Source organism: Anomaloglossus baeobatrachus, chromosome 4 (assembly GCF_048569485.1).
Source record: "Anomaloglossus baeobatrachus isolate aAnoBae1 chromosome 4, aAnoBae1.hap1, whole genome shotgun sequence".
NCBI lineage: Eukaryota > Metazoa > Chordata > Amphibia > Anura > Aromobatidae > Anomaloglossus > Anomaloglossus baeobatrachus.
Genome location: NC_134356.1, coordinates 72,205,576 through 72,230,446, shown reverse-complemented (window position 1 = coordinate 72,230,446; position 24,871 = coordinate 72,205,576). Strand labels below are relative to the sequence as shown.

At 46.3% G+C, this 24,871-nt stretch overlaps 1 protein-coding gene across 1 annotated transcript in view; it reads right to left on the bottom strand.

Moving 5' to 3' along the window:
* Positions 1 to 22,582, bottom strand: part of LOC142303199 (START domain-containing protein 10-like) — a 121,736-nt gene extending 99,154 nt beyond the window's left edge. Inside the window, exon 1 of the mRNA XM_075344393.1 lies at positions 21,626 to 22,582. Coding sequence (XP_075200508.1) covers positions 21,626 to 21,772 — 147 coding nt within the window. The 5' untranslated portion in view covers positions 21,773 to 22,582. The remainder of the gene's footprint in view (positions 1 to 21,625) is intronic.
* Between the last annotated feature and the right edge of the window lie 2,289 nt (positions 22,583 to 24,871).

Below are 24,871 nucleotides of genomic sequence, written 5' to 3'. Positions count from 1 at the left end.
CTTCCATGAATCGTCACATGAATAAATATCATATGTCCCAGTGGGAAGCTCACCGTGCTGCAATGCGGCCTAACGGAGCGAACCATCCACCGCCTGCCCCTTCCAGTGCATCCGCGCGCTCTTCATCTTCTAGGACTGTGGGGACAGCTGTCACACCTGGTTTTCCACGCACAACTTCCACCACTGTAACCGCAACAGGAAGTTTGCTTGGTAGGTCGTCAGTTGGTTTGGAAGGGGAAACAAGTGCGTGTGTACAGCTCTCTCAGACATCGATAGCACCAACGTTGGATGAAGGCAACATCATGTCTACGCCTGCACTTTCCTCACAAACCTGCATTTTTCCAGGGACACCCTACTCAACACCGTCTACACACAGCAGCCAGATCTCTGTCCCTCAGATGTGGACAAATAAAAGGCCATTTCCTGCGACCCATGACAAAGCTAAGAGGTTGACTTTATCCCTCTGTAAGCTCTTGGCTACCGAAATGCTGACTTTCCGCCTGGTGGACACACAGGATTTTAGAGACCTTATGTCTGTCGCTGTGCCCCAGTACCAGATGCCCAGTCGTCACTACTTCTCTAAGAAAGGTGTGCCCGCGCTACACCAGCATGTCGCACACAACATCACCGCTTCCTTGAGAAACTCTGTGTGTGAACGGGTGCATTTCACCACCGATACTTGGACCAGTAAGCGTGGACAGGGACGTTACATGTCGCTGACTGGGCACTGGGTAACTATGGTGAAGGGTCTGCTGCACAAGTCTTGCTGTCCCCACAACTTGTGTGTCAATCCTCTGTCTGTCCAAGTTCCGCACCTGCTTCTGCCTCATCCACCTCATCTGGGTCCTCCACCTCCGCCCCAAGCCTGCCTGGTCAGGCCACCAGCCTTCTCACTGCGCAGAAGGAATCGCGCACCCCTCATTACTATGCTGGCAGCAGAGCGCAACGGCATCAGGCGGTCTTTAGCTTGACATGTCTTGGAAATAGGAGTCACAGCGGCTGAGTTGTGGGCAGCTCTGCGGTCAGAGTTTAATAAATGGTTGTCTCCACTCAACCTGCAGCCTGGTAAGGCCGTGTGCGACAATGCTGCAAACCTGGGTGCGGCCCTTTGCCTGGGCAAGGTGACACACGTGCCTTGTATGGCTCACGTGTTGAACCTTGTTGTCCAGCAATTTTTAAACACACTATCCCGGCCTAGATGGCCTTCTGAACAGGGCACGAAAACTGTCTGCTCACTTCCGCCGTTCAACCGCCGCAGCTGAGCGACTTGCATCGCTCCAGAAGTCTTTTGGCCTGCCGGTTCATAGCCTGAAATGCGATGTGGCGACACGCTGGAATTCAACTCTCCACATGTTACAGCGACTGTGGCAGCACCGCCGAGCCCTGGTGCAATACGTCATGACGTATAGCCTGGGCCAACGAGATGCAGAGGTGGGGCAGATCACCCTGATGGAGTGGTCTCAGATCAAGGACTTATGCACCCTTCTGCACAGTTTCGACATGGCGACGAATATGTTTAGCGCTGACAATGCCATTATCAGCATGACAATTCCAGTCATTTACATGCTGGAGCACACGCTAAACACTATTCGGAGTCAGGGGGGTGGGACAACAGGAAGGGGAGGAACTACAGGAGGATTCATATGCGCAAGACACAACAACATCACCAAGGTCCAGACGTTCATCATCACCAACGCGGCAGGCATGGGACCATGGGGGACAGGGATCAACAAGGGCGCATGGTAGCAGGCAAAATGTTGAGGAAGGTGCAGGAGAACATGAAGAAATGGAGGACGAACTGTCCATGGACATGGAAGACTCAGCGGATGAGGGAGACCTTGGTCAAATTTCAGTTGAAAGAGGTTGGGGGGAGATGTCAGAGGAAGAAAGAACGGTTAGCACCTCTATGCCACAAACACAGCGTGGACTTGGTCTGCATGGCTGCGCAAGACACATGAGCGCCTTCTTGCTGCACTACCTCCAACATGACCCTCGTATTGTCAAAATTAGAACTGATGATGACTACTGGCTTGCCACACTATTAGATCTCCGGTACAAGTCCAAATTTTGTGACATAATTCCAGCCATAGAAAGGGACGCACGTATGCAGGAGTATCAGCAGAAGCTGTTACTCGATCTTAGCTCGGCTTTTCCACCAAACAACCATGCAGTTGCAGGGAGTGAATCTCCCAGTTGTAACTTGACAAACATGGGACGGTCTCGTCATCTTCAACAGTCTACCCGTACCAGTAGCACCGTATCTGGTGCTGGTAACTGCAATTTTATTGAATCTTTTCATAATTTTTTTAGACCCTCCTTTGCAAGGCCACCAGAGACAACAAGTCTGACACATAGTCAACGGCTGGAGAGGATGATACAGGAGTATCTCCAAATGAACATCGATGCCATGACTTTGCAAATGGAGCCTTGCTCATTTTGGGCTTCAAATCTTGAAAAATGGCCAGAGCTCTCCACTTACGCCTTGGAGATTTTGTCGTGTCCAGCTGCCAGCGTTGTCTCTGAACGTGTCTTCAGTGTTGCTGGGTGTGTGCTGACAGATAAGCGCATGCGTCTGTCCAGTGACAATGTGGACAGACTAACGTTCATCAAAATGAACAAGTCATGGATCCACAAGGAATTTACTACCCCTGTGTCATCCTGGGGAGAGTAAATGCTTGTGGATTTGGCATGTGTTTGATGTAAATCAAAACATCCTGTTTGCAACTAGGGCACAAGTGCTGCCACTGAAGGTGAAGGGGTGAGTGTCTGTGTGGCCCAATTTTTGGAAAAAAAGGGAGACTCCGCTTGGAGTAACCCTTGCTTGCTGTGTTTTTAAAAATGATCCAAGATGCACAGAGCTGGGATCAGGAAAGACTTTGCTACCTACCCCGGGGTCATCCTGGGGACGGTTAAGTATGGCGTATTTTTATTTGTGCTTGATGCAAATCTACCTGTGAAGTGTACATCTGGGGCACAAGTGCTGCCACTGAAGGGGTGAGTGTGTGTGTGGCCCAATTTTTGGAAAAAAGGGAAACTCCGCTTGGAGTCACCTTGTGGGGTTTTACATGATTTTAGAAGGGCGTGCCATGCCTATATATCTGTCTCCTCCTCTTTTTCCTTGTCCTGCTCTTTTGTTTTCGCATGAGTATATGTCCTTGTCACTTTCCCATGTGTTTGTGTTGTGTTGTGAGTTGTTTGTCACCTTTTGGACACCTTTGAGGGTGTTTTCTAGGTGTTTTTATGTGTTTGTGATTGCCTGCCATTGTTTCCTATGCGGTTCGAGTTCGGTTCGTCGAATGTTCGCCGAACCGAACGAGACTCCCGTTCGGCGAACCGAACTCGAGCCGAACCGCGACCGGTTTTCTCATCTCTAGTCTTGTTATACAGATGGAAAAAAACCCACATTACTTTTCAGAGAAACCACAGCTGTTGCCAAAGACTTCCTCAAAAGGCTATCCCTCTTTTGATCCAGCAGGTCCTTGAGCTGAGTGAAATCTTCAAACGACAAACGTAGTTTTTTTGCTACCTGAGCCACTTTGATATCTACTTTAGGAATCTCAGTCCTGCATTAGGCTATGTCTTCATCTAATGGGAACCTATCCTTCAGTTCTCCTATGTTCAGATGTTTCTCTGTGTACTCCCACTCATCCAGAATTAAATTCTGTACATTAAAATGAATAGGAAATGTGACGCCCTGGACTAGCCAGGTAGTCATATCCATAACATGCACACCCCCCCAACCTAGACAGTAACACCAGTCAATCAAAACCCTTGTTGCCTCCCTCCAGGGTCTGATGTCCACACCAGGTGGGGCGGAGCCAGGCGGTTGGCCCCACCCACTGAGGAGTTCACAGGCCTGGAGGCGGGAAAAGTTTAGTTTAGTCTTGGAGGTGAAAGTAGGAGGACACGAACTGCAAGTGTCTGGGTCGGAGCCCAGGCACTGACAGCAAGGTTGGCAGATGGTGGTAGCTGTCTGCAGGAGTTAGCGGAACTCTGCAGAGCCGTAGGACCAGGGTCGGGCGTTGGCCCACCAGTATCGAACCGGGGAGCGGAGTGACGCTAAGCACACAGGCAGGGCCATCGGACCCCGACCAGGCTTGGAGCCGCCGTCAATAGTCAAATCCGAGTGTGACAGGAACCCCAGGGGTATCCCAACAGCCAAGTCCCGACAGAAGGCAACCGCTCACACCGTGAGGATATACAGCCACCGCCACAGGCTAGAGATCCAAGGGCCAGCGCCTGCGGGCAAAACGGGCTCCTACGGCACCTATACTCCGGGGAGCGGACTACTGGTGGGCAACCACAGGAGTCAGAACATTCTAAAAAGCTGCAGGGAAAGACAGCCACCATCAGCCGTCCGGCGAGAGCACAACAACAACACTGCAGCCGGTTGCGGGACCCGTTTATCCGGCCGTTTTGGTTTACCAGAGACTGTCAGTGATTGTCTGAGTGAGTACACCAGTGCCGTCCGGCACCGCGCCGCGCAGTCCCTGCACCCCAGGCATCCAGCCTCCCCATTACATCACCGGGCCCCGGGAACACCAACCCCCCTACCCACGGAAGGGAGAACATCTCAGCTGCACCCTACCATCTCTCCTGGGAACCCCGTTACCAGCAGCGGTGGTGCCATCATCACCTTGGTCCCGTGGGTGGCGTCACGAACCTTACCACCCCTTTTCACTTACGGGTGAGGAGCGCTGCTCAAGTCCCCGGGTCCGGCCCACCGCTCGAGCCACCGAGTAGCAGCAGCAGAAGCCCCGGACCCGAGCGTGGCGAGCGCGTCCCCTCCGCCCGCGACAGAAACACTGTCTTCAGCTGTCGCTTAACCCTGCTGTTCTGTTCGCATTTGCTATATACTTGTACTGTTCCCGGGTCAATATGACCCGACCTATTAATTCTTGATATTTAGCTACTCTAATTGTTTTATTTGAATACTTTTTTCATTGAAATACTGTATGTGAACATGGTTGATCATAAACAAATGAAAAATTTAAATTCAAACTTAATTATTTATTTTTTTCATAAAAAGGTTACACAGGCTTTTTGCAATTATCTTCGATTGTTGACATTCTGCACACAAATAATAAATAAGCTTTACATTACTATTACTAAAACATGAAATTTAACTTTTTGAAAACAAATCTTATAAATCAACAAATGAAAAATCATAAAAACTTCAACCTTTTTAGAAAGAAAAAAGATAAAACTGAACATGTTCATGCGTTTTTACACTGAACACAATAATAAGACATGTCCTTTACACAGATATTTTGAACATCCAGCACATGTCAGATTAGTCTTATTGTCACAGGAAGATGGACAGAAGCTACATCTCTTCCTTTTTTTGCTGGTAGCTGTGCTGGTGGAGGCCGTGGATGTGGAGTCTCTTTCTTGAGCATGCTGGACACTTTTTACAATGGCTGTTGCTCCATCACTTCTGGGGGTCACTTTTCTGCTCTCAATATGTGGCCTCACCAGGGATTTTCCCAATTCCTCAAGAAATAATCTTCTTTTATGCAGCTTATTCCGGTTCCAATCGGGGTCGATTTCTCTCCATAAGACAAATGCATTGTATGCAGAAACGTCCAGTATGTTATAAAATAAAATCATTGGCCACCGATTGGTTTTGCGTTTGCATGTATATGTTGATATTGCTTGGTCTAAAGTATCAACTGCTCCCTTTGTGGCATTATAATCCAAAATAATGTCAGGCTTTCTGTCTTCTCTATCACTTACGGCATTGTCATGGTGCATTGTGCTCATTAGAATTACTTGTTTGGTTTTCTTGGAACATAAGAAACAACAGTTGTATTTCCAGAAAATAAAAAGTAGAACTGTACACCTCTCTCTTGCTAAGGATACCTTGTGGTAGTTCAGGTTTGTTTTTTCTCATAGTACCCAGCATGGTAAGTTGTTTTTTCTTCAACATCTGGCCTAGTTGATAGGATGTAAAAAAGTTGTCACATGTGACATTTTGTCCTTTTAGTCCATGAGTCAAATCTAGAACAACACGCATACCCTGATTTTTTTCAGGTCTTTCATCAGGGGTTTTTCCTGTATACACCATTTTGAGATAAAGTACACATAAAAAAACCATAACTTTTGCAGTCAGAAATAATCAGAGACCTGTAGAACAGTATAAAATGCTATCGGGTCATGTTGACCCGAACAGTACAAGTGTAACAATCAGCGTGTAGCAAAAAGTAAACCAAAAAAAAAAAACAAAAACAAAAAAAAAAAAAAATGTAGAGCTCCACAAATGAGGAGAAGTCAAGGAACCACTAGTTTCAAATCCGGATTAAAAAAAATCTCCAGGGTTTCAAAAATCATTTCGGGTCATATTGACCCGAACAGTACAGCAGGGTTAACTGTTGTGTCTGTGGCTGCATCTGAGCAGTACTGTGTTGTCTTGAAACACAATAATACTCTACAGAGCATGGATAAATGGATAAATAGGGCATGTGATGACATTATTGGTTATATTAATGTTTGTATTGTTAAAGCATACACATGTCCCAGACTTTAGTGTGGCGTTTGTGTTTTTCTTTTATAGTCTTACTTCTATTGTTATTTAAAAGGGAACTTCTGTCCGAACTCCGAATACATGATTAACCTACAAATATGTGGTTAATATGCAGGATAATATCTTAAGTCTTGCGGCGAATAGTGATGAGCGAACACTACAATACTTTGTACTCGTAACAAGTAGTTTAATGCTTGGAGGCGCTGGACGCGTGTTTGGAAGTCAGATTTTCTGGAAAAATGTTTGAGTTCCCCATAGACTTCCATTGTACTTGGTACACTAGTCCAGCCTGTCCAACTGCTCGTTACAAGTGCTGAACATGGTAATACTCGCTTAACACTAGTGGCCACCACACTCAAAGCACAGCTGCCAGGAGGAAATTAACTTTATTCCTTCTGGCAGCCACAGGCTTTTGGTCAAAGAGGTGCGCCTGACATGGCTTTAGTGACCACTCAGTGTACAGTGAGCGGTGGCTGTAAACAAATCCCTGGTACTGACTAAAAGCTGAATCACCACTGATGAACTGTTGGGGCATGGTTATAGTCACCACCTATTATATACTGAGCAGTGACTGTAGCTGTGCCCCTACAATTGAAAGTCAGAAGTGTCCGGGAGGTATAAAGTTCTTTTGCTCAGAGTAGCCAGACTTCCAGTGCGGCAGTATAAAAGGTGTGCAGGGTGGTAGCTGAGGGCAAGGGATTTCCCTCCTTTAGGTGCCCTGGCCCTCTACAGGAAAAAAAAAAGTGGAGCCCTGGCTGGGCATGTGGAATTGTGTGGTGCAAGTCTTACATTTAGGGTGGTTGCATGCCGTTGTTGCCTTGGGCAGGCCAGGATCAGATGTTCGTTCAGACCGAGATGAAGACCAATGTTATTTATTCAACAAATGTCTTTTACTAAACAGAAGATGACTCTGGATGATCGTTATACACAAGACGTAGTGGGTACACGTCTTATCAGACGCTACTTAAGCACAAAGCACCAACAGACACACTTCCTCCAAGTACACCTCAGTTGTTACTGTCCTGGTTGTGCCCAGACCTTCTTCCACCCCCAGCTTAGCATAACAGAACGGCACATGAAAGTCATCCTAGTCCTCTCACGGTTCCGTGTCTTCCCACTGACAGGGCGTAACGATGCTCTTGGGTCTGCCGCCCAGGATTGCATTCTCAGCTCCCATCCAACACTGTTCCGGCCTGTTACCTCTCAGCTGTAAGCTACTGGGAGCCTGCTACTAAGCATCCGTCTCTAGACCCTACCCACAAGGGTCAGCCTGGGCAGACATTAAAGGGACACTATGAGCACTGGATGACTGCTCACACCAAGTACAGGCGCTTGTGCAACATGGCTGGATTTCTATCTCCTCCTTTCTTTGGCTCTATAAAGCCAAAACTGTCAATAAATGAAGAGGGAAAGGTGGAGATTGAGGGAAAACAAGCATGTGTGAAGGTGAATTTAAAGGGAACCTGTTACGAGCAGTTCTGGGTGCATATTTCTATTACCTGCCTAATGGTCCCTGTATACACTTGCATAGATTAAGAGATCTTAAGAAAAAGTATTTCTAAAGATCTTTTGTTGTATGCTAATGATGCCAGGGACTAGTCCCCTGGGCGTTAGTTCCCCTGGCTAGTCGGCTCTATTAACATGTTAGCACGCCCACAGGGGCGTGCTAACATGCTAATGAATGCGTAGCGTCAGAGGATGATCTCACTCACCTCTATGCTGCCATCGTCGCCCGACACTGGATTTCGGCTCAGTGTGCATGACCCCGGAGCTTTGGTCATGCGCACTATGAAGCCGGGTGTATGCATCCTGGCTTCAAACTAAAGTAGTGCGCATGACCCAAACTCCGGGTTCATGTGCACTGAGCCGAAATCCAGCGTCGGGCGGCAATGGCAGCGGAGAGGCAAGTGAGATCATCCTGTGATGCTGCACATTTATTAGCATGTTAGCACACTCACAGGTGCGTGCTAACATGCTAATGGAGCTGACTAGCCAGGGGAACTAACACAGAGGAGACTAGTCCCCTAGCTCATTACCATACGATAAAAGATCTCTTTATCTATGCTAGTGTATACAGGGACGGTTAAGCAGGGATTAGCAATATGCACCTGTGACGCCCTGGACTAGCCAGGAGTCACAGGTAGTCCCACACAACACACCCCACCCTAATAAGGAAATAGCAGCCGCACATTGAAACCCTGAGTCGCCCCTCCCAGGTCCTGACGTTCACACCCGGTGGGGCGGAGTCAGGCGGTTTGCCATGCCCACCGAGGAGTTCGGATGGCCTGGGGCGGGAACACAAAAGAGAACGGTGTTGACAGTTGACAGACGAGGAGTGAGGAGAGAACTAGGAACTGTCAGGGGCCTGGGTAGGAGCCTAGGTACCCTTGTCGGCGAGGAGGCAGACGGTAGTGCCACCTGCAGGAGACCGGGAAGATGACCGGTGGAACCGTAAGGTACCGGGACAGGGTGGTGGCCCACCGGAACCGAACCGGGTAGCCAACTGGATACCAGAGCACTAGGCAGGGTACTCAGACCCCGACCTAGTCCAGAAGCCACTGGATCTTAGTCAAATCAACTGATTGCGGTCTGGACCTCAGGGTCCTTTCCCACCTAAGTCCCGATTGAAGGCAGCAGCCCAACTAGTATGGATAAGTGCCACCGCCAAGGGCCAGAGATCCAAAGGGCCAGCGTCTGCGGGCAAACGGGCTCCTCCGGCGTACACAAGTCGGGGAGTGGACTACCGTTGCGTAGGCATAGGAGTCAAAAATCACTACACAGAGGTGCAGGAGAAAGGCGGGCATTACCAACCTTACTAGGAGAACACGCAGCCGGCTGCGGGCACCAATCATCACCAAACTTGGTTTACCAGTGACTGTGTGATTATAATCGTGAGTACAACAGTGCCATCAGGCACTGCACCGCAACACCCCGCCCTGCACCCCGGCCCTCGCCAACCGGCGGGCCCCGGGACCAACATCCCCTACCCATGGAGGGGTCAACACCTAGCGCGCCATTACACCACTCCTGGGAGCCCCCATACCTTCACCGCAGTAGTGGGGTCTACAATCACCACGACCCGTGAGTGGCGTCACGAACTTTACCAACACCGCGGCTTCGGCCGTGAACAGTCCATCACACCACCCCTACCTGAAGAGCCAGCAAGATCACCCCCCCCCCTTTCGGAGCGACGTGACCCCCGGTCCGGAGGCGCTCGAGCCACCGACAACCCGAGCCCAGATCAGAGCGGCTCGGCAGGCAGCCGAGCCCCCAGGGTGGTACACACCCAGAACTACTCGTGGTTCTGGGTGCATATTGGACCTGACAGGTTCCCTCTAAATGACTAGCCCCGCCATGATGCGCAAGCGCCTGTACTTTGTGTGAATCATCCTGTGCTGATAGGTTAAAGGGACGCTATCATCTATATTTCTATGCAGACATTCCTATCTTATACTTTGCTATTTCCTGCATAACATTCCTATGAAACAGTCATATACACAACTCTGCTACATCTTATGACACACTACTACATAACATTTCTTACATTATTCCTATTACTGTACATTACCAGTACACTATCAGCACTGCTCCATCCTATATCTTAAAAGAAAAAAAAAATTGCCTCATGGTATCCACTTCAGAGAAGACACTCAAATTCAAGCACCACTTCAATACAAAAGGACCGCTGAGTAAGGACGGCAATGCCAGAAATGCGTCAGATCTCTCCTCCTCAGATCATGGATTTTAATCTTTTTTATAAATGTATGGTATAAAGTTTAATTTTTTTTTTTTTATACATACCTTTCCAATCCAAATTTTTTCTTATCCTATATCTTACACTACAATTCACATTAACAATGCAACAGTGTGACTGATGTCTTCAGGGTCAGAAATACGACCGTAGGTCACTCCCTTTACAGCGGTCGAAGGGGTTTATAACAGCCTGCAGATTGACCCCATATGTGCAGGTTAATCACGTAAAAGGTTTTATGTAGGTAGAAAATAAAAGACACTTTCTTTAAAAAAACGGCTACATGATTGGTTTCTACAGTAAATAGTCTCAATATTGTTGGAAATAAAACTAACTGTATTTTGCTGATTTTCCATTGCCACTTTAATTAATTACAAACTATTCAATTTTTTTTAAGAAAATTTAAAATCACCAATGTAACATTTTTCCAGTTTGGCACCATGACCAACCTCTTTTTAAAGGGAACCTGTAGGTGCAATATGCACCCAGAACCACGAGCAGTTCTGGGTGCATATTGCTATTCCCTGCATCTAGTAGCATAGATAGAGATATTTAGAAAAAGTATTTCTAAAGATCCCATATGATATGCTAATGAATCCAGCAACTAGTCTCAAGGGTGTTACCTCCTCTGGCTAGTCGTCCCTCTTAGCATGTAAGCACTCCCCTGTGGGCATGCTAACATGCTAATGAATGCACAGAATCAGAGGATGGTCGTGCTCACCTCTCTGCTGCCATCGCGTCTGAGTCCTGGATTTCGGCTCAGTGCGCATGATCCCAGACTTTTGGTCATGCGCACTATGAAGCCGGGTGTACGAGTCCTGGCTTCAAACCCATATAGTTCGCATGACCGAAAGTCTGGGATTATGCGCATTGAGCCAAAATCCAGGACTCGGAAGCGATGGCAGCAGAGAGGTGAGCACGGCCATCCTCTAATGTTGCACATTCATTAGTATGTTAGCATGCCCACAAGGGCGTACTAACATGCTAAGGGGGCAGACTAGCCAGGGGAAGTAACGCCCTTGCAACTAGTCACTGAGCTCATTAGCATATCATAAAGGATCTTTACAAATACTTTTTCTATAGATCTCTTTATCTATGCTACCAGATACAGGGACAGTTAGGCAGGGATTAGCAATATGCCCCCAGAACTGCTTGTGCTTCTGGATGTATATTATACCTGACAGGTTCCCTTTAATTAAATCATTATTGGGTTGTTCCAAGGCTAGATTTACACAGAAACAATGTAGCAGAAAAAAGAAATGGCCGCACATCCAAGATTCATAAGTTGATCTAATGCCGCTAGATACAAAATTAAATACCTGAACATGAGGTTCTTGGTGTAACATTCTGATCAGACTGTATGAAGCCCACTGCCACGTCATGACGAACCTCTGAGTGGATCCTTACTCTGACGCTTTAATGGTACGGAACTGTGTGCCAACCATCGCCACAGTGAAAACGCACCAGCAGGGCAGATCACCTGGTGCCTCACAACACCCACGCTGAAAGTCCCCATGACTCCAGGTCATACCGCCCCACAGACACAAAATCACTGCAACAATGGCCGCCACACAGCACAAACACCCTGTGAAGGGAGCAGATTAACTCACCTTACACCAGCTCCCAGTATGTGATCTGTGGAGCAAAGAAAAGGCAGACCCCTCTTGCAGTCTCCTGCTAATTAAAATCACCTGTGCCAAATGGCACATCGGGACATAGCCTTGCAGCATGGATGCTGAGAGGCATCAGGTCACCTGCCTTGCTGGTGTATTGTCACTGTGGCAATGCTTGGCACACTGTTCCGCACCATTAAGGCGTCAGAGTTTGGGACCCACTTAGAGGTTCGCCTTGACATGGCAGTGAGCTTAATACAATCTGATCAGAATGTTAAACCAAGGACATCATGTTCAAGTATTTAATTTTTTGCCTAGCAGCATTAGGCCCAGTGCCCACGCTGTGTAGTTTTGACGCGTAGACTCAGAAAACTGCAGCAAAATCTGCATGTCCATTGTGAAGCTGTAACGAGGCGAGCAGCTCTGACTGTTTTGTGATTAAAATGGACATGGAGACTGACATTACACAGGATGGTGCTGCCACCTTGTGGACAAGTGCTGAAACTGCTCGGAGGGGTGGAAGCTGTAAAATCTAATCCCCTCCCTCAGGCACTTGTTGTACATGAAGTAAAAGTGTGAGGGATTGCCAGAACTGCTGCAGATGTGATACTGGACTCAAGGGACCTTCGGACCATCTCCTTCCTCCATACCAAGAGACTGTAAGTTAGTCCTCTGTTAAGAGGGCTGAAGATCTTCCATCTCTCTCCCTTGGAGTCGCCGCTGTTTACCCGGAGTCCAGGCCTTCTACGTGGGAGCCCTCCCTCCTTGTGTTTTGGACTGGTAATATAACCCATAGGGCAAGTCAGGGACAGAATTCTTGTTTATCATTGCTGGGTTTTTTTGTGTTCTGCGCCGCGCGTCTGAAGTTAAAGACCCAGATAGCAAACCCTGGTTATGTGTGCTGCTAAGCCAGCGGCGTGTGTCATTGAGATGTTTACCAGTAAAGAAATGTACCCTTACATAAAATCTGAGCGTGGGGATTTTGTTGGCGCAGATTATGGGAACTCAGCCGCGGCTTTACCCGCAGCCACTTCAAAGCCAGCAAAGTCTATGAGAATTCAGATGTGCTGTGCCCACGTTGAGTATTTTTCCTTTGCGCATTTGGTGTAGATTTCTTATTTTTCTGCACCAAATGCGCAAGGGAAAAATAAGCAACGTGGGCACAGCACTTCTGAATTCTCAGACTTTTTTATTTCTAAAAATACAGCAGCATGCTTTGGGTATGTAATATTTTCTGAGCATTTTCCCTAGGACTTGAAAATCAAAAATAAAATAAAAAAAAAAACAAAAACAGAAAACCAAAAAAAAAAAAAAAAAACTTTTTGGTCACAACCCTTTATAAAACAGTTTGCAAGAACAAACCCTAATACAATTAGACTAATAATTTACGGGTGTACACAAGGGGGCACTTATATCGTTAAAGGGAACTTGACAGGTAAAAATAAATAAATAAATAAATAAACAATCCTATTAACCTGCAGATATGGGGTTAATCTGAAGTTAATTTTCTGAACCTGCCTTGCACCCAGACTTAGAACCCTGTTGGCGGGGGAAGATTAGCTTAATTCCTCCCGCAGCATTTGGCTTCTAGTCATAGGGGTGGTGCCGGCATTGCTTCAGTCACTCCAGTGGGCACAGTGAATGGCGGCTGTAATCGTGTGCCCCACACTGACTGACCCCTGGCTCAGAATTAGAGCCTGTTGTCAGTCAGTGCTGGGGGTGTGGTTACAGTTGCCATTCACTATGCCCAGAGCGATGATTTAAGCCATGCTGGCACCACCCCTACGACTGGAAGCCGAACACTGTCGAGAGGAATTAAAGAAAGTGGCCACAATAATTTAAAGCATTTTTCCAAATACCCTCCGTTTATAATTGTGCCTGTGAGCACCATCATCACTATCTTCTTCGTCCCCATGACGTGACCCCCGGCTGCAGAGACTTCTGATGTCTGGTGGAGTCATATCCACTCCCGGAATTGGAAGTTGACCATGCATCATCAAGGCATTACCCAGTCTACCTGAGTGACTGAGTTGTGGGTGGAGTTTCACTGTACGTTACAGCCTAGCATCGCTCCTGTTTGTGGCGCTCTGTTAATGAAAGCAATGAAGGAGATAGTGCGCATGATGCTGGGCTGTGATGAGCAGTGAAACTCTGCCCACAGCCCAGTCACTTGGGGAGATTGGGTCCCAACTCGGTGATGCCGGGTCAACTTCCAATTCAAATGGTTTGTTGTTTTGGATTTTTTTTTCACCTGACAGGTTCCCTATAAAACAACCCCCCTGGTATTGTAGGTATAGAAATCAGTGATCATGGCTGTTAAAGCACAGCTCATTAGTAGTCTTCTGAATTTGTGTTCCCTTAGGCCAAGTTCCCGCAATGAGTATTTGGTGCATTTTTGAGGTTTGATTTTCTAAGCATGTTTGCTAAATTAGCTAATTAAAGAAGTTTTCCACTACCCTAATTACTTTCATTTTTTATTCATTAGTCATGCTATTCTGTGCCATTAAATACATCCATACTCTTATTATAGTAATATAAACCTTTTATCATGCAGATAGCATCACTTGTTGTCTGCCAGCAGCAGCTCTGATGTTTACATCCATCACCTTCTCTTCCCAGGCTTATTGTGCTCTATTACTACAGGTTCCATTAGGCATTGCAGTAGCATGTGAGCCAGCACTTAACAGCCCCCTCCATTCTCCACACTACACTGCCGAAGATATTGGGAGCTACTAAATGTCAGAGCAGCCCAGAGTAGGTACAAGCCCATCTGAAGATTGCCAGTACAGCCTTTTCAGTGTGTTTGTTATGCAAATTTTGGTGGTTTGGGCTGCCTAAGTCAGTTATTGGATTACCTAAACCCTTTGCTTTTTAAATGCAGATCACAGCACTTCACTAGCAAAAGGTGTTGGCCCCTGCTATTACTGCTGAATGAAACTGTCATCTCAGCTTTTGTGAGGCATTGAAGCAGACTAATTGTGTCTTCAGGAGGCATGCTCAGGCCGCTATCATTTACTTCATATTGTCTACACCCACCATCAGGAGCCAAGTGACTACTTCATTAAACTTGGTCTGATTTCTTTACTAGAAAAGGAAGTATCTGAGAAGGAAGTAACAACCCAGGTATATAGAAATGGAAACACCTGCTTCAATGTAATGGCCTATGCAGCTATATACATCCAGACAAATAGCCAATTTTTAGGACAACCCATAGTTTCAGCCATATAGACGGGATTACATTTTTAGGGTTGTGACGGGGTCCTTCTCCAATATCACACAATCAACAGAGCGAGAGATGCATGACAATCCAAAGAACATTTATTCCAAGCAAATCAAACGATCCATAACAAACCACCACACAGAGGATAAAAAACATGAATATAGTCCACTAAGCAATAAATGTCCAGGTCTCTTTGAGGAGCAGCACCTTCAGCCCAGAGGATCAATCTTCATCCTTCTCTCTTCAAGTTCTTCAACAGACTGACAAATGCCCCAGGTAAGGTGTGAGTTTACAGTAGGTGGAGTCCAGGTCCCCTCCCCCAGACTTATGGACAGGAGCACTACAGGGGGTAATTACCTACAGACAATACAATGTACAAACAAGCAATACAAATAATGGACAGTGAACCAAGCGTAAAACACGAACCTACATAACATGATACACAGTACACCATATCCCACTTTCACAAGGATATTTTACACTTTAATATCATAACATTATAAAGCTCTATCCAGTCTCCTCGCAGTATATTATTAGTTTACTCATATATAACGCTATTAAGTATACAGCGCTTTACAAGACGTGATCACCACTGTCCCCATTGAAGCTCACAATCTACATTCCTTATCACTAGATCTTTGGCATGTGGGAGGACACGCGAGGAGAGTATACAAACTCATATATACCGTTTTTTCCGAAAATAAACCCTCCCCAAAATCAAGCCCTAACAGGGATTTTCAGAGTAAGGCTTAAATATAAGCCATTCTCTGCTGAAAATAAACCCTAGTCGTGGTTCAATAATTAAGTGTTCATGCAGCTAAAAAAGTTAAAAGGATACTGCAGGACACTTCATTACAGACAGTGGACACCCCGCAATAAAAAAAAAAAAAAAAAAAAAAAAAAAAAAAAAAAAAAAAAAAAAAAAAAAAAAGGTGACAGGGTACCTTTACTTGTATTTTTCATTGCATTTTTTTTACTGTTTTGTATATCATACTTAAAAAAAAAAAACAAAAAAACCCCTTTTTTTATACTTCCTGATATTTTGCTTTGACAAAACTTTTTTGTTATACTTATGTGTGGATTACATGCGTTTTTGATGCAGTTCTGATGTGGAAACTCACTAAAAACGCTTGTGTGTTTTTTTACTTGCAGATTTTGGACATTTAATGCAATTTCATGGGAAAAAAAAAATGTAAGATAACTCAATGCACCCGCAAGAGAAATATGGCAGATTTGAAACGTACTGCTGAGTAAAGAAGAAGTACAGTGGGCAGGAGATTTCTATACATCCACTTTGCTATAAATTTTAAGTCGCTGCATTTTTTGATACTGCAAAAATACACAGCATCAAAAACTTAATTGTTAGAACGTTTCCACACCCAGCATATAATGTGCTGCGGTGAGGGATTCAAATCCGCAGCATGTCATTTTCTCTTGCAGGTACAGGAGTGTTATGTGCAGATTTTCCCCATAGACTTGTATTACTTAGATGCGGAAATCTGTATGTAAAGAAGCGTGCAATCTGCATATATGTATATCAATAAACTTTTGTCAAAGCCAAATATCAGGAAGGATCAAAAACAAAGCAGTTTTGTTTAAAGTACCATATTTTTCCCTTTATAAGACACACTTTTGTGCCCCCAAATTTTGGGGGAAACTAGGAGGTGCGTTTTATAATCTGAATATATGGATCATATACTGCAGGGGCCAGGGGAGGTGTGGGCAGCTCTGGAGCGGTGCTGGGGGCTGGTGAAAGCTGCAGGAGGCAGCGGGAGATCTCCTGCTCCCGCTCATATAATATGCACTGCCGCTGTCCATCACCGTGGTGCTGAAACCGCACTGCGGTGATGGGCTGGGGGAGCGGCGCATATTATATGTGCCTGCGCCCCATTTGATGGCACATTCACCCCATGTTAGATATGGCCCCTATGCTGCTGCCCATAGTAAAATAAAAAAACTCTTTACTTACCGCCTCCAGCGCTGATCTCACTGTGTCTCCCCGGTCTCCCTGCTGCCGCTGTGATTAGGCACGCAGAGATGTCACTCTGCTGTGCAGATAACATGAGCGGCACCGAGAACCAGGAAGTGCAGGAGCTCAGCAACACGGAGGGAGATACGAGGGAGGACAGCAGCTGGAGAAGGTAAGTAAAGAGGTTTTTTTATGGACAGCAGTATGGGGGCCATATCAAACACAGGGGGACGTGTGCCATCCATAGGGGGCCATATCAAACACAGGGGGATGTGTGCCATCAATGGGGGACATGTGGCATCACTGGGAGACATGTGCCAGCACAAGGGGGCTATATCCAGATTAAGGGGGCTAATTTTAGGATGGGGGGCTATGAGAGACATATACCCTATGGGATTTGTTAGACGGACACTGGCATTATAAGGCTATGTGCGCACGTTGCGTACAGTCACTGCAGAAATTTCTGCAGCGATCTGAAGAGCACATGTGCGCTTTAAATCGCTGCAGAAATGTCCGTAGTGAAAAAAAAAAAAGCCGATTCCATGTGCTCTGCCTGCAGCTACTGCCATAGACAGAGCAGGAGCTGCCGGCAAAGCGCACGGAAGAAGTGACATGTCACTTCTTAGAACGCAGCGCTTCGGCAGTAGCCGAAGCGCTGCACTCTAAAACGCCACGTGCGCACGGCCCCTGCACAATCTCCATAGACTGTATGTATTTATGCAACGTGCGCACATAGCCTAAGACAGACCCCATTTAACATTTAAAAAAAAAAAAAGAATCTCTTTTTCTTCACCAAATTTGGGGGTGCGTCTTATATTCAGGTGCATCTTATAAAGCGAAAAATACGGTATAACATAAAAACAAGGGCCAAAAAAACGTGGTCAAAAACGTGATAAAAATGCATGTTAAAACAAACTAGTTAAGGGTTTGTGCGCACACTGCCGTTTGTTTCTTCAGCAAAAACTGGCTAAAAATCTGCATCAAAAAAATGCATGTGTTTTTGCCGCGTTTCAGTGTGTGTTCCCATGCATTTTTTTCCACTATATTCAATGAGAAAAAAAATGCAAAAAAGTAGTGACATGATGCTTCTTTTTTCTGCACCCAAAACTCCAGGCAAAAAAAAAAAAAAAAAGCAACGTGCGCACAGCCTTTCTGAGTTCTCATAGACTTTGCTGAAAGAAGAAGAAACATGCAGTATAGGGCAACAAACTGCATTGAAAACTGAACCAAAATTGCAACAAAGACTGCACTGTGCACACAGAACCTAAAATAGTAGGTGCAAAAAAATTCTGCAACATAAAAAGCTCAGCAAACACTCATCACGAGAACGTAGTCTTAAATCCGCACATAGAGCTCAGGGCAGCCCCATGTGGATTTCAAAAACACAGAGCAGATCAGTTTACACAGCATAAAAAACCCCAAAAAACACAGTAAGCATGAGATTTCTATCAATCTGATCCATTTTGCTGGAATAAATAATGCTGCGTTTCTTTTTTTAATCAGCGAAAACACACAGCAGGAAAAACTCTTTGTGGAGACTTAACTTTAGGGTATGTGCATACAACATTTTTTCAGGTGGAGCACTTTTCAAAAAACACCTGACAAAGCACTAAAAGAAAAGTCCCAAAAATGATCAAATGCTCCGTGATGTAAAAACAGCTTGCTGTTCACATGTTTAGTCTTTTAGGCTATGTGCACATGTTGCCTTTTTTTGTGACCACAAAGATGCAGCGCTTTTGCCCGCAAAAAGCGCACAAAAACGCAAAAGAACACACCCGCGGTAAAAAAAACTCGCATAAGATACGCATGCGTGTTACCGCGTTTTTGTTGCTGCGGTTTTTTTTCAGTGCATTGCATGGGTGAAAAACGCTGGCAAAAACGCAGAAAGAATTGACATGTTGCATCTTTGCGGTCACCACAATAATGGACCTAAAACAAAACTGCACTGTGTGGACAGCAAAAATGAAAACTCACAGACTTTGCTAGGGAAGCAAAGTCCTGCAGTTTTAACACCAAACTCGCACCCGAAAAACTCGCAAAAACGCAGAGAAAAAACACACGGTGCGCACATAACCTAAAACTGCTTCAGGTTTCCACAGACTCGAGCAGTTAAAAGATGGGACCTGACCATTTGTCAGATATTTCCTGCACTGAAGACACTCCATATTTCAGATACAATCAATAGGAAGGCTCAAAAGAAGCGTTTTAGGCCGCATACTCACTGAGTATTTGGTGGAGGTGGAGTGGGTGATAAATACAGAAGTGGTGCCCGTGTTTCTACTATACTTTTCGTCTGATTGTTCCACTCCTGGTGTTGGCTTCAAATACTGAGGTAAAAAAACCTCACCAAATAGTCAACATGGGCACGAGGCCTTACCAACGATTTTGAGTAGAAATCTGCCAGCAGCCTCTTTACTGGTGAAGGACAGTGAACAATGCTAGGTAAAAAACAAAAAAGATGCCTAAAAAAAATATTGCAAATCACTAAATAAAACACCTCACCATTGGCCAGAAATGTAGAGAAAGTGCTGAGGAGACAAACCCCAAAAAAGACAATCCCCAAAAAACACTTGCACTTTTTGAAGCATCGGCCTGGAAAAGACGTCATCTTTGTGTGACGCCCTGGGCAAGCCAGGGGTCACAGGTAACTACATCCCCACACCCTACACCCCAGTTAGGTACACCAGAGCTAAAACCAAAAATACTTGTTGCCTTCCTCCAGGGGCTGATGTTCACACCAGGGGGTGGGCCAGGCGGTTGGTACCGCCCACCGAGGAGTTCACAGTCCTGGAGGCGGGAAAAGCAGAGAGTTAAGCTAGGGAAGTGAAGGAGTGAAGAGATTAGTGTTGGAGGTGAAAGTGGAAGGAGTAAAGTGAAGTGGCAGTAGAGCAAGCAAAACTGACAGAGCGTCCGGGTGTGTGCCCCGGGCGAGACAGCAAGGTTGGCAGACGGTGGTGACCGTCTGCAGGAGTGGCTGATCGTAGTTGCCGAAAGGACCGCGGATTGGTGGTGGCCCGGCGGTACCGGACCGGTACACAAAGAGAGGCCAGCACCATTGGCAGGGGCCTTTCGGATCCCGGCAAAGCTTGGAGTCGCCGTAATTTGCCAAATCCGTCAGTGAAGGGGACCTCCGGGTTTCCAAACAATTAAGTCCCGATTGAAGGCAAAAGTCCAACCGTATGAGAGAGACACCGCCCCCGCCAAGGCACCAGTTTCTCAGGGACAGCGCCTGCGGGCAAAGAGGGGCTCCTCCGGCCCATATCCAAGCCGGGGAGCGGGTTACCGGTGGGAACCCATCGATACCAACAGAAGTACTAGGTGCAGGGAAAGAGACAGTCACCGTTAACTACCGGGGAAAAGCAACAGCAGCCGTCCGTGGGAACCGTCTTTCCAGCTGTGTGTTTTACCGTGAACTGTGTCAACGTCTCAGGCTGAGTGAGTACCACAGTGCCGTACGGCACAGCGCTGCCCCCGCGTCCCTGCACCTCACCAGGCCCCATAACCCGCCTGACATCCTCCCCTACTCCTTCACCGGGGTCCCGGGACAACCAACCCCCTACCCACGGAGGGGAGAATAACAACCATAGCTGCTCCCTGTCACCGTCCCCGGGATCCCCATCCGGAGCAGCGGTGGTGTCATCAAAAATCACCACAACCGTGGGTGGCGTCACGGACAACATCCCCAACACCAAACCACCACCCCTTTTCACTCACGGGCGAGGAGCGCCGCTTGAGTCCCCAGGATCCGGCCCATCGCTCGAGCCACCGAGCAGCAGCAGCCGCAGAGCAGCGGCGGCCGGACCCGAGCAGTGGGAGAGCGCAGCGTTGCCATCCTCCTCCTCGCCCGTGACATTTGCTTTTGTAGAGTATAATCGCATTATAAGTAATTTCTACATTATTTGAGAGTGGGATGAGTTTAGGACAGGATTAGAGTATTGGGGAACAGAGTGAAACCGGGGGGGTTGTTGTGTCTTTGGGTCATGACGACCATAAATCACACTTGTATTATGTTCATGGTGCCAGTGTGAGCGGCCGTAGGGTGTGTTTTCCCCTACGATTTTCACTTATATGGGTAGGATAAGAGAAAATGTGGCAGAGCTGAGCTGGTCATCCAGAACAACGTTTCGAGATGTCTTGATACGTTCTCAGCAGTTTTCTATGGAGCTGCAGGAAAACATACCGAGTTATTATAGCGCAGTACGATATTGTAAGACATCATTACAAGACTAATCCAGCTCTGATCCATCTGTGTGTAGTTTTCTATGGATTAATCTCATCTTTATGGATGCACAAGCAGAAATCGTCTCTCCCCCCCCCCCCCCCCCGGGTATTATATTCCCCCATCTACAATACAGACAACGTATTATATTCTCCCATTTACACTACAGACAATATAACAAATACTGAGACTAGTAATAGAGGTTAGACCATCAGAAGTCGCAATGTTGCAATAATCCACCTATTAAGTAAAAACCAGTCAAATAAAGTTATACAATATTACGATAATGCACCTATTAAGTAAAGTTATTGGCGGATCCATTTACTTTACCTTGAGTTTTTTTACAGCCTTACTGGTGTCTTGCTCCTGGCTCCATACCGTCACTCCTCCCTTGTTGTATTGGCACTGCCAGCCTTCAGGACCCTCACATTGCTCCCGGAAAGAGTTAAAATCTGCATCATCTGGAATATGCACCATGTTTGCACTCTACTCCAAGCCGGGGGGTTAACGCTGACCTGTCTGAACACTGCACATGAAATGAGTGGCTTCTTTACATGTATCTCTGCTTCTTCTCTTGAACTTGCAGTTGGGTGGAGAAGACCTGCCTTGCGTTAAGCTTTGCAGAAAACAATTCTCTGTATTTCCATATTCCCTCTGTCCGCTTATTAGTTTATATAAATATTCACCGCTTATATTACCAATAAATGCTTTGCGATGAATTTTCAAGGATAACCTCAATATTTCTTAGCTCTTCGCCAAGGCTCAGTGATCCCGGAGCCGTTCTGCACACCTCCAGGCTTGTATTCCAATAAGCTCGGCTCTCGGTCTCCGGTTTCCTATAGCTGAGCTCTCCTAGTGTATATTATTTAGCAGGTAACATCATACAGGTGTCTTGGATTCCTCACCCAGCCCATTACATCCACTCCCTCCTCTTCATTCTCAAGCATCCTCCCCTCTCTCCCAGCCTAATCTCCATCTGTTTGACTTTGCAGCAGTTACGGTTTCAGCTCATCACCAAGGCAGCTTTATCATCAGGTCCATTAAACAGGCCAGGAGCATAGGTCTTAAGTGTAGCTTTAAGTAAAGGCTTGTGTCAATGAGAGATGTGAGCATTGCAGCAGTCTCCGTGTGCTGCACTAACACTGCAGAGGATGGAGCAAGATCTGAAATAAGAGTTGCAGCCAGAGAATCTCTTAAAGTATCCGGAAAAGACATGATCCATGAAATAGGTCAATGCAGGAGCAGTGCGGCCGCTACAGTGTATCCTCCTCTCTGCAGTGCACTGCATACAAGTGCTGCAGAGAGCTGTGTAATGGATATATCTCAGTATTAGGATGGCAGCGTGCACTGGAGATGCTGCCGGATAATGATTCCAGGAGGGGACATAAATACGTGCAGGAAAAGTAACGGTGGAGTGGTTATTAACCCTAGAATGCGCAACCATAGAAATCTACAATAGAAAACAAGTAACCTAGCAGGCCTGCGAGGCCCCAGGTATCCATTCTAGGGTTAATGAACAGTGCAAAGCCAAGACCACACACATTTACAATACGTTCCATGATGAGTATTGATGTTGCAGATTTCCTTTCTGCACCTATTAGGTAAATTAGGTTACTTGTGTTTTTTTCATTGTGTTTTTGAGGGCATTTTTATTGTGTTTTTGACGTTGCAGTTTTTGTCTATTTTTGGTGTGTCATGTTTTAAACAAAGCTACTTTGTTTTTGATACTTCTTGGTATTTGGCTTTGACAAAACTTTATTGATACAATCGGGGGTGTGACATGGGTTTTTAGTGCATTTCCATAGCAGAAACACCGCCATGTTTACACATCCAGTATTTGGTGAGTTTTTACCTCAGTATTTGTAGCCAAAACCAGAAGTGGAACAATCAGAGGAAAAGTATAATAGAAACACGGGCACCGCTTCTATATTTCTTATCCACTCCTGGTTTTGGCTACAAATACTGAGGTCAAAAATTCTCCAAATACTCAATATGTGCACGTGGTCTTAAGGCCTCTTTTACACGTCCTTGCAAAACACACGTTTTGCACGGTCCATGGTGTAGGTGCATGTATCCGTGTGTGTGTGTTATACATGTGACATCCGCATAGCACACGGACAGCATGAACTTTCTATTTTCACCTGTCCATGCCACTGCTGTCTCCGGCATTGCTGCTGCTGCTTTAAGGTTCGCAGTGCAGTGAATATTAATGAGACATAATTAATGGGCCCGGAAGCAAGTGACCACAGCTTTGGAGACAGGTGAGTATAGAAAATCATTTTATTTTAAAGACACTTGTTTTCTCCAGTACGTATCATATTTATGTCACACGGCTCACATCAGTGGGCGGGCTGTGTGACAACCGTGCTCTTGGGGAAAAATGGACATGTCACAGCGAGGACCACGTGGACATGCGTATGCTTCACACTGACACATGTTCTTTATGAAAACATGCATGTGTACGCAGACCCATTCATTTTAAAGGGCCTACATGTAGGAGTGTGTCCTACGGATAGAACCCCCCTTGAAGATGTTATACTCTGACAGTGTGTATCTTATCTGTTGACTGTATTGTTCCTTTTATATATTTGAGTGTTATTTGTAAATGTTCTTGTGGGTTATGTCACAGTTCTGCCAGCTACCACTAGATGGCACTGCTAGGAGGAAGTTCTAATAGAAGGCATAGTGGTAAGACTGCAAGGGTTAATGAAGGAAGCCCAGCCCACAGTTTAGGGGAATATAGGGGGTAGGATTTCCTGGTTTTAGTCAGTATTAGTGATGGGCAGTCCGGCTCTTTTTGGTGATCCGGTTCCTATGGCTCCGTTCACCAAAAAGAGCCGGATCTTTCAGCTCGTTCTCGGCTCCTTATTAAATATGTGTTCACCCCTGGTGAACACATATTTAAGATTATAGAAATGCCGCCAAAGCCCCGCCCACCCACTGCTAAGCCACGCCCACTTACAAGCGGCCAATTAGATTGCTGAGTAGGCGAAGTTTAGCCGTGGGTGGGCGGGGTTTTGACGGCGAAAAGAGCCGTTTAGATATTTCAGCGGCTCACACTGGTGATCCGGCTCCTGTCGTTCACAGCAGGGAGCCGGATCTTTGTGTCGGATCGTTCGCGACCGACACATCACTAGTCAGTATAGTGTTAGAGATGAAGTGAGGGCAAGTAATAGAGAGAAAGAGCGGTGTGGTGTGCTAGAAACAGACAGAAGCATTGGGCAGGAGGAAGATTGAAGTTCTTGACCTACAGAAGGTTGCTACAGAGCAGTGTCAGGGAGATATATCAGCAGCGCCTCCATGGTCAGCAGGCAGACTGAGGTAGTGTGGGAGATCAGTGCCTTATTCCGTCATTGCCAGTTCTAGGGTCCTCGGATGTAAAACTCAGGGTAGCCTATCCTTAGGGGAGAAGCCACTTGCCTTAGACCCAGAATGGAGGATCTGTATACTCCCAAGAACCGGTGGGACTCTGTATACAGCCAGTATGGGAAGAGCTGTGTTGCACTTTGGAACAATACCTATAAAGTACTTGTGCCTCTCCAAAGGAGAAGAATGTCAGTGTTCCAGTAAAGTTAA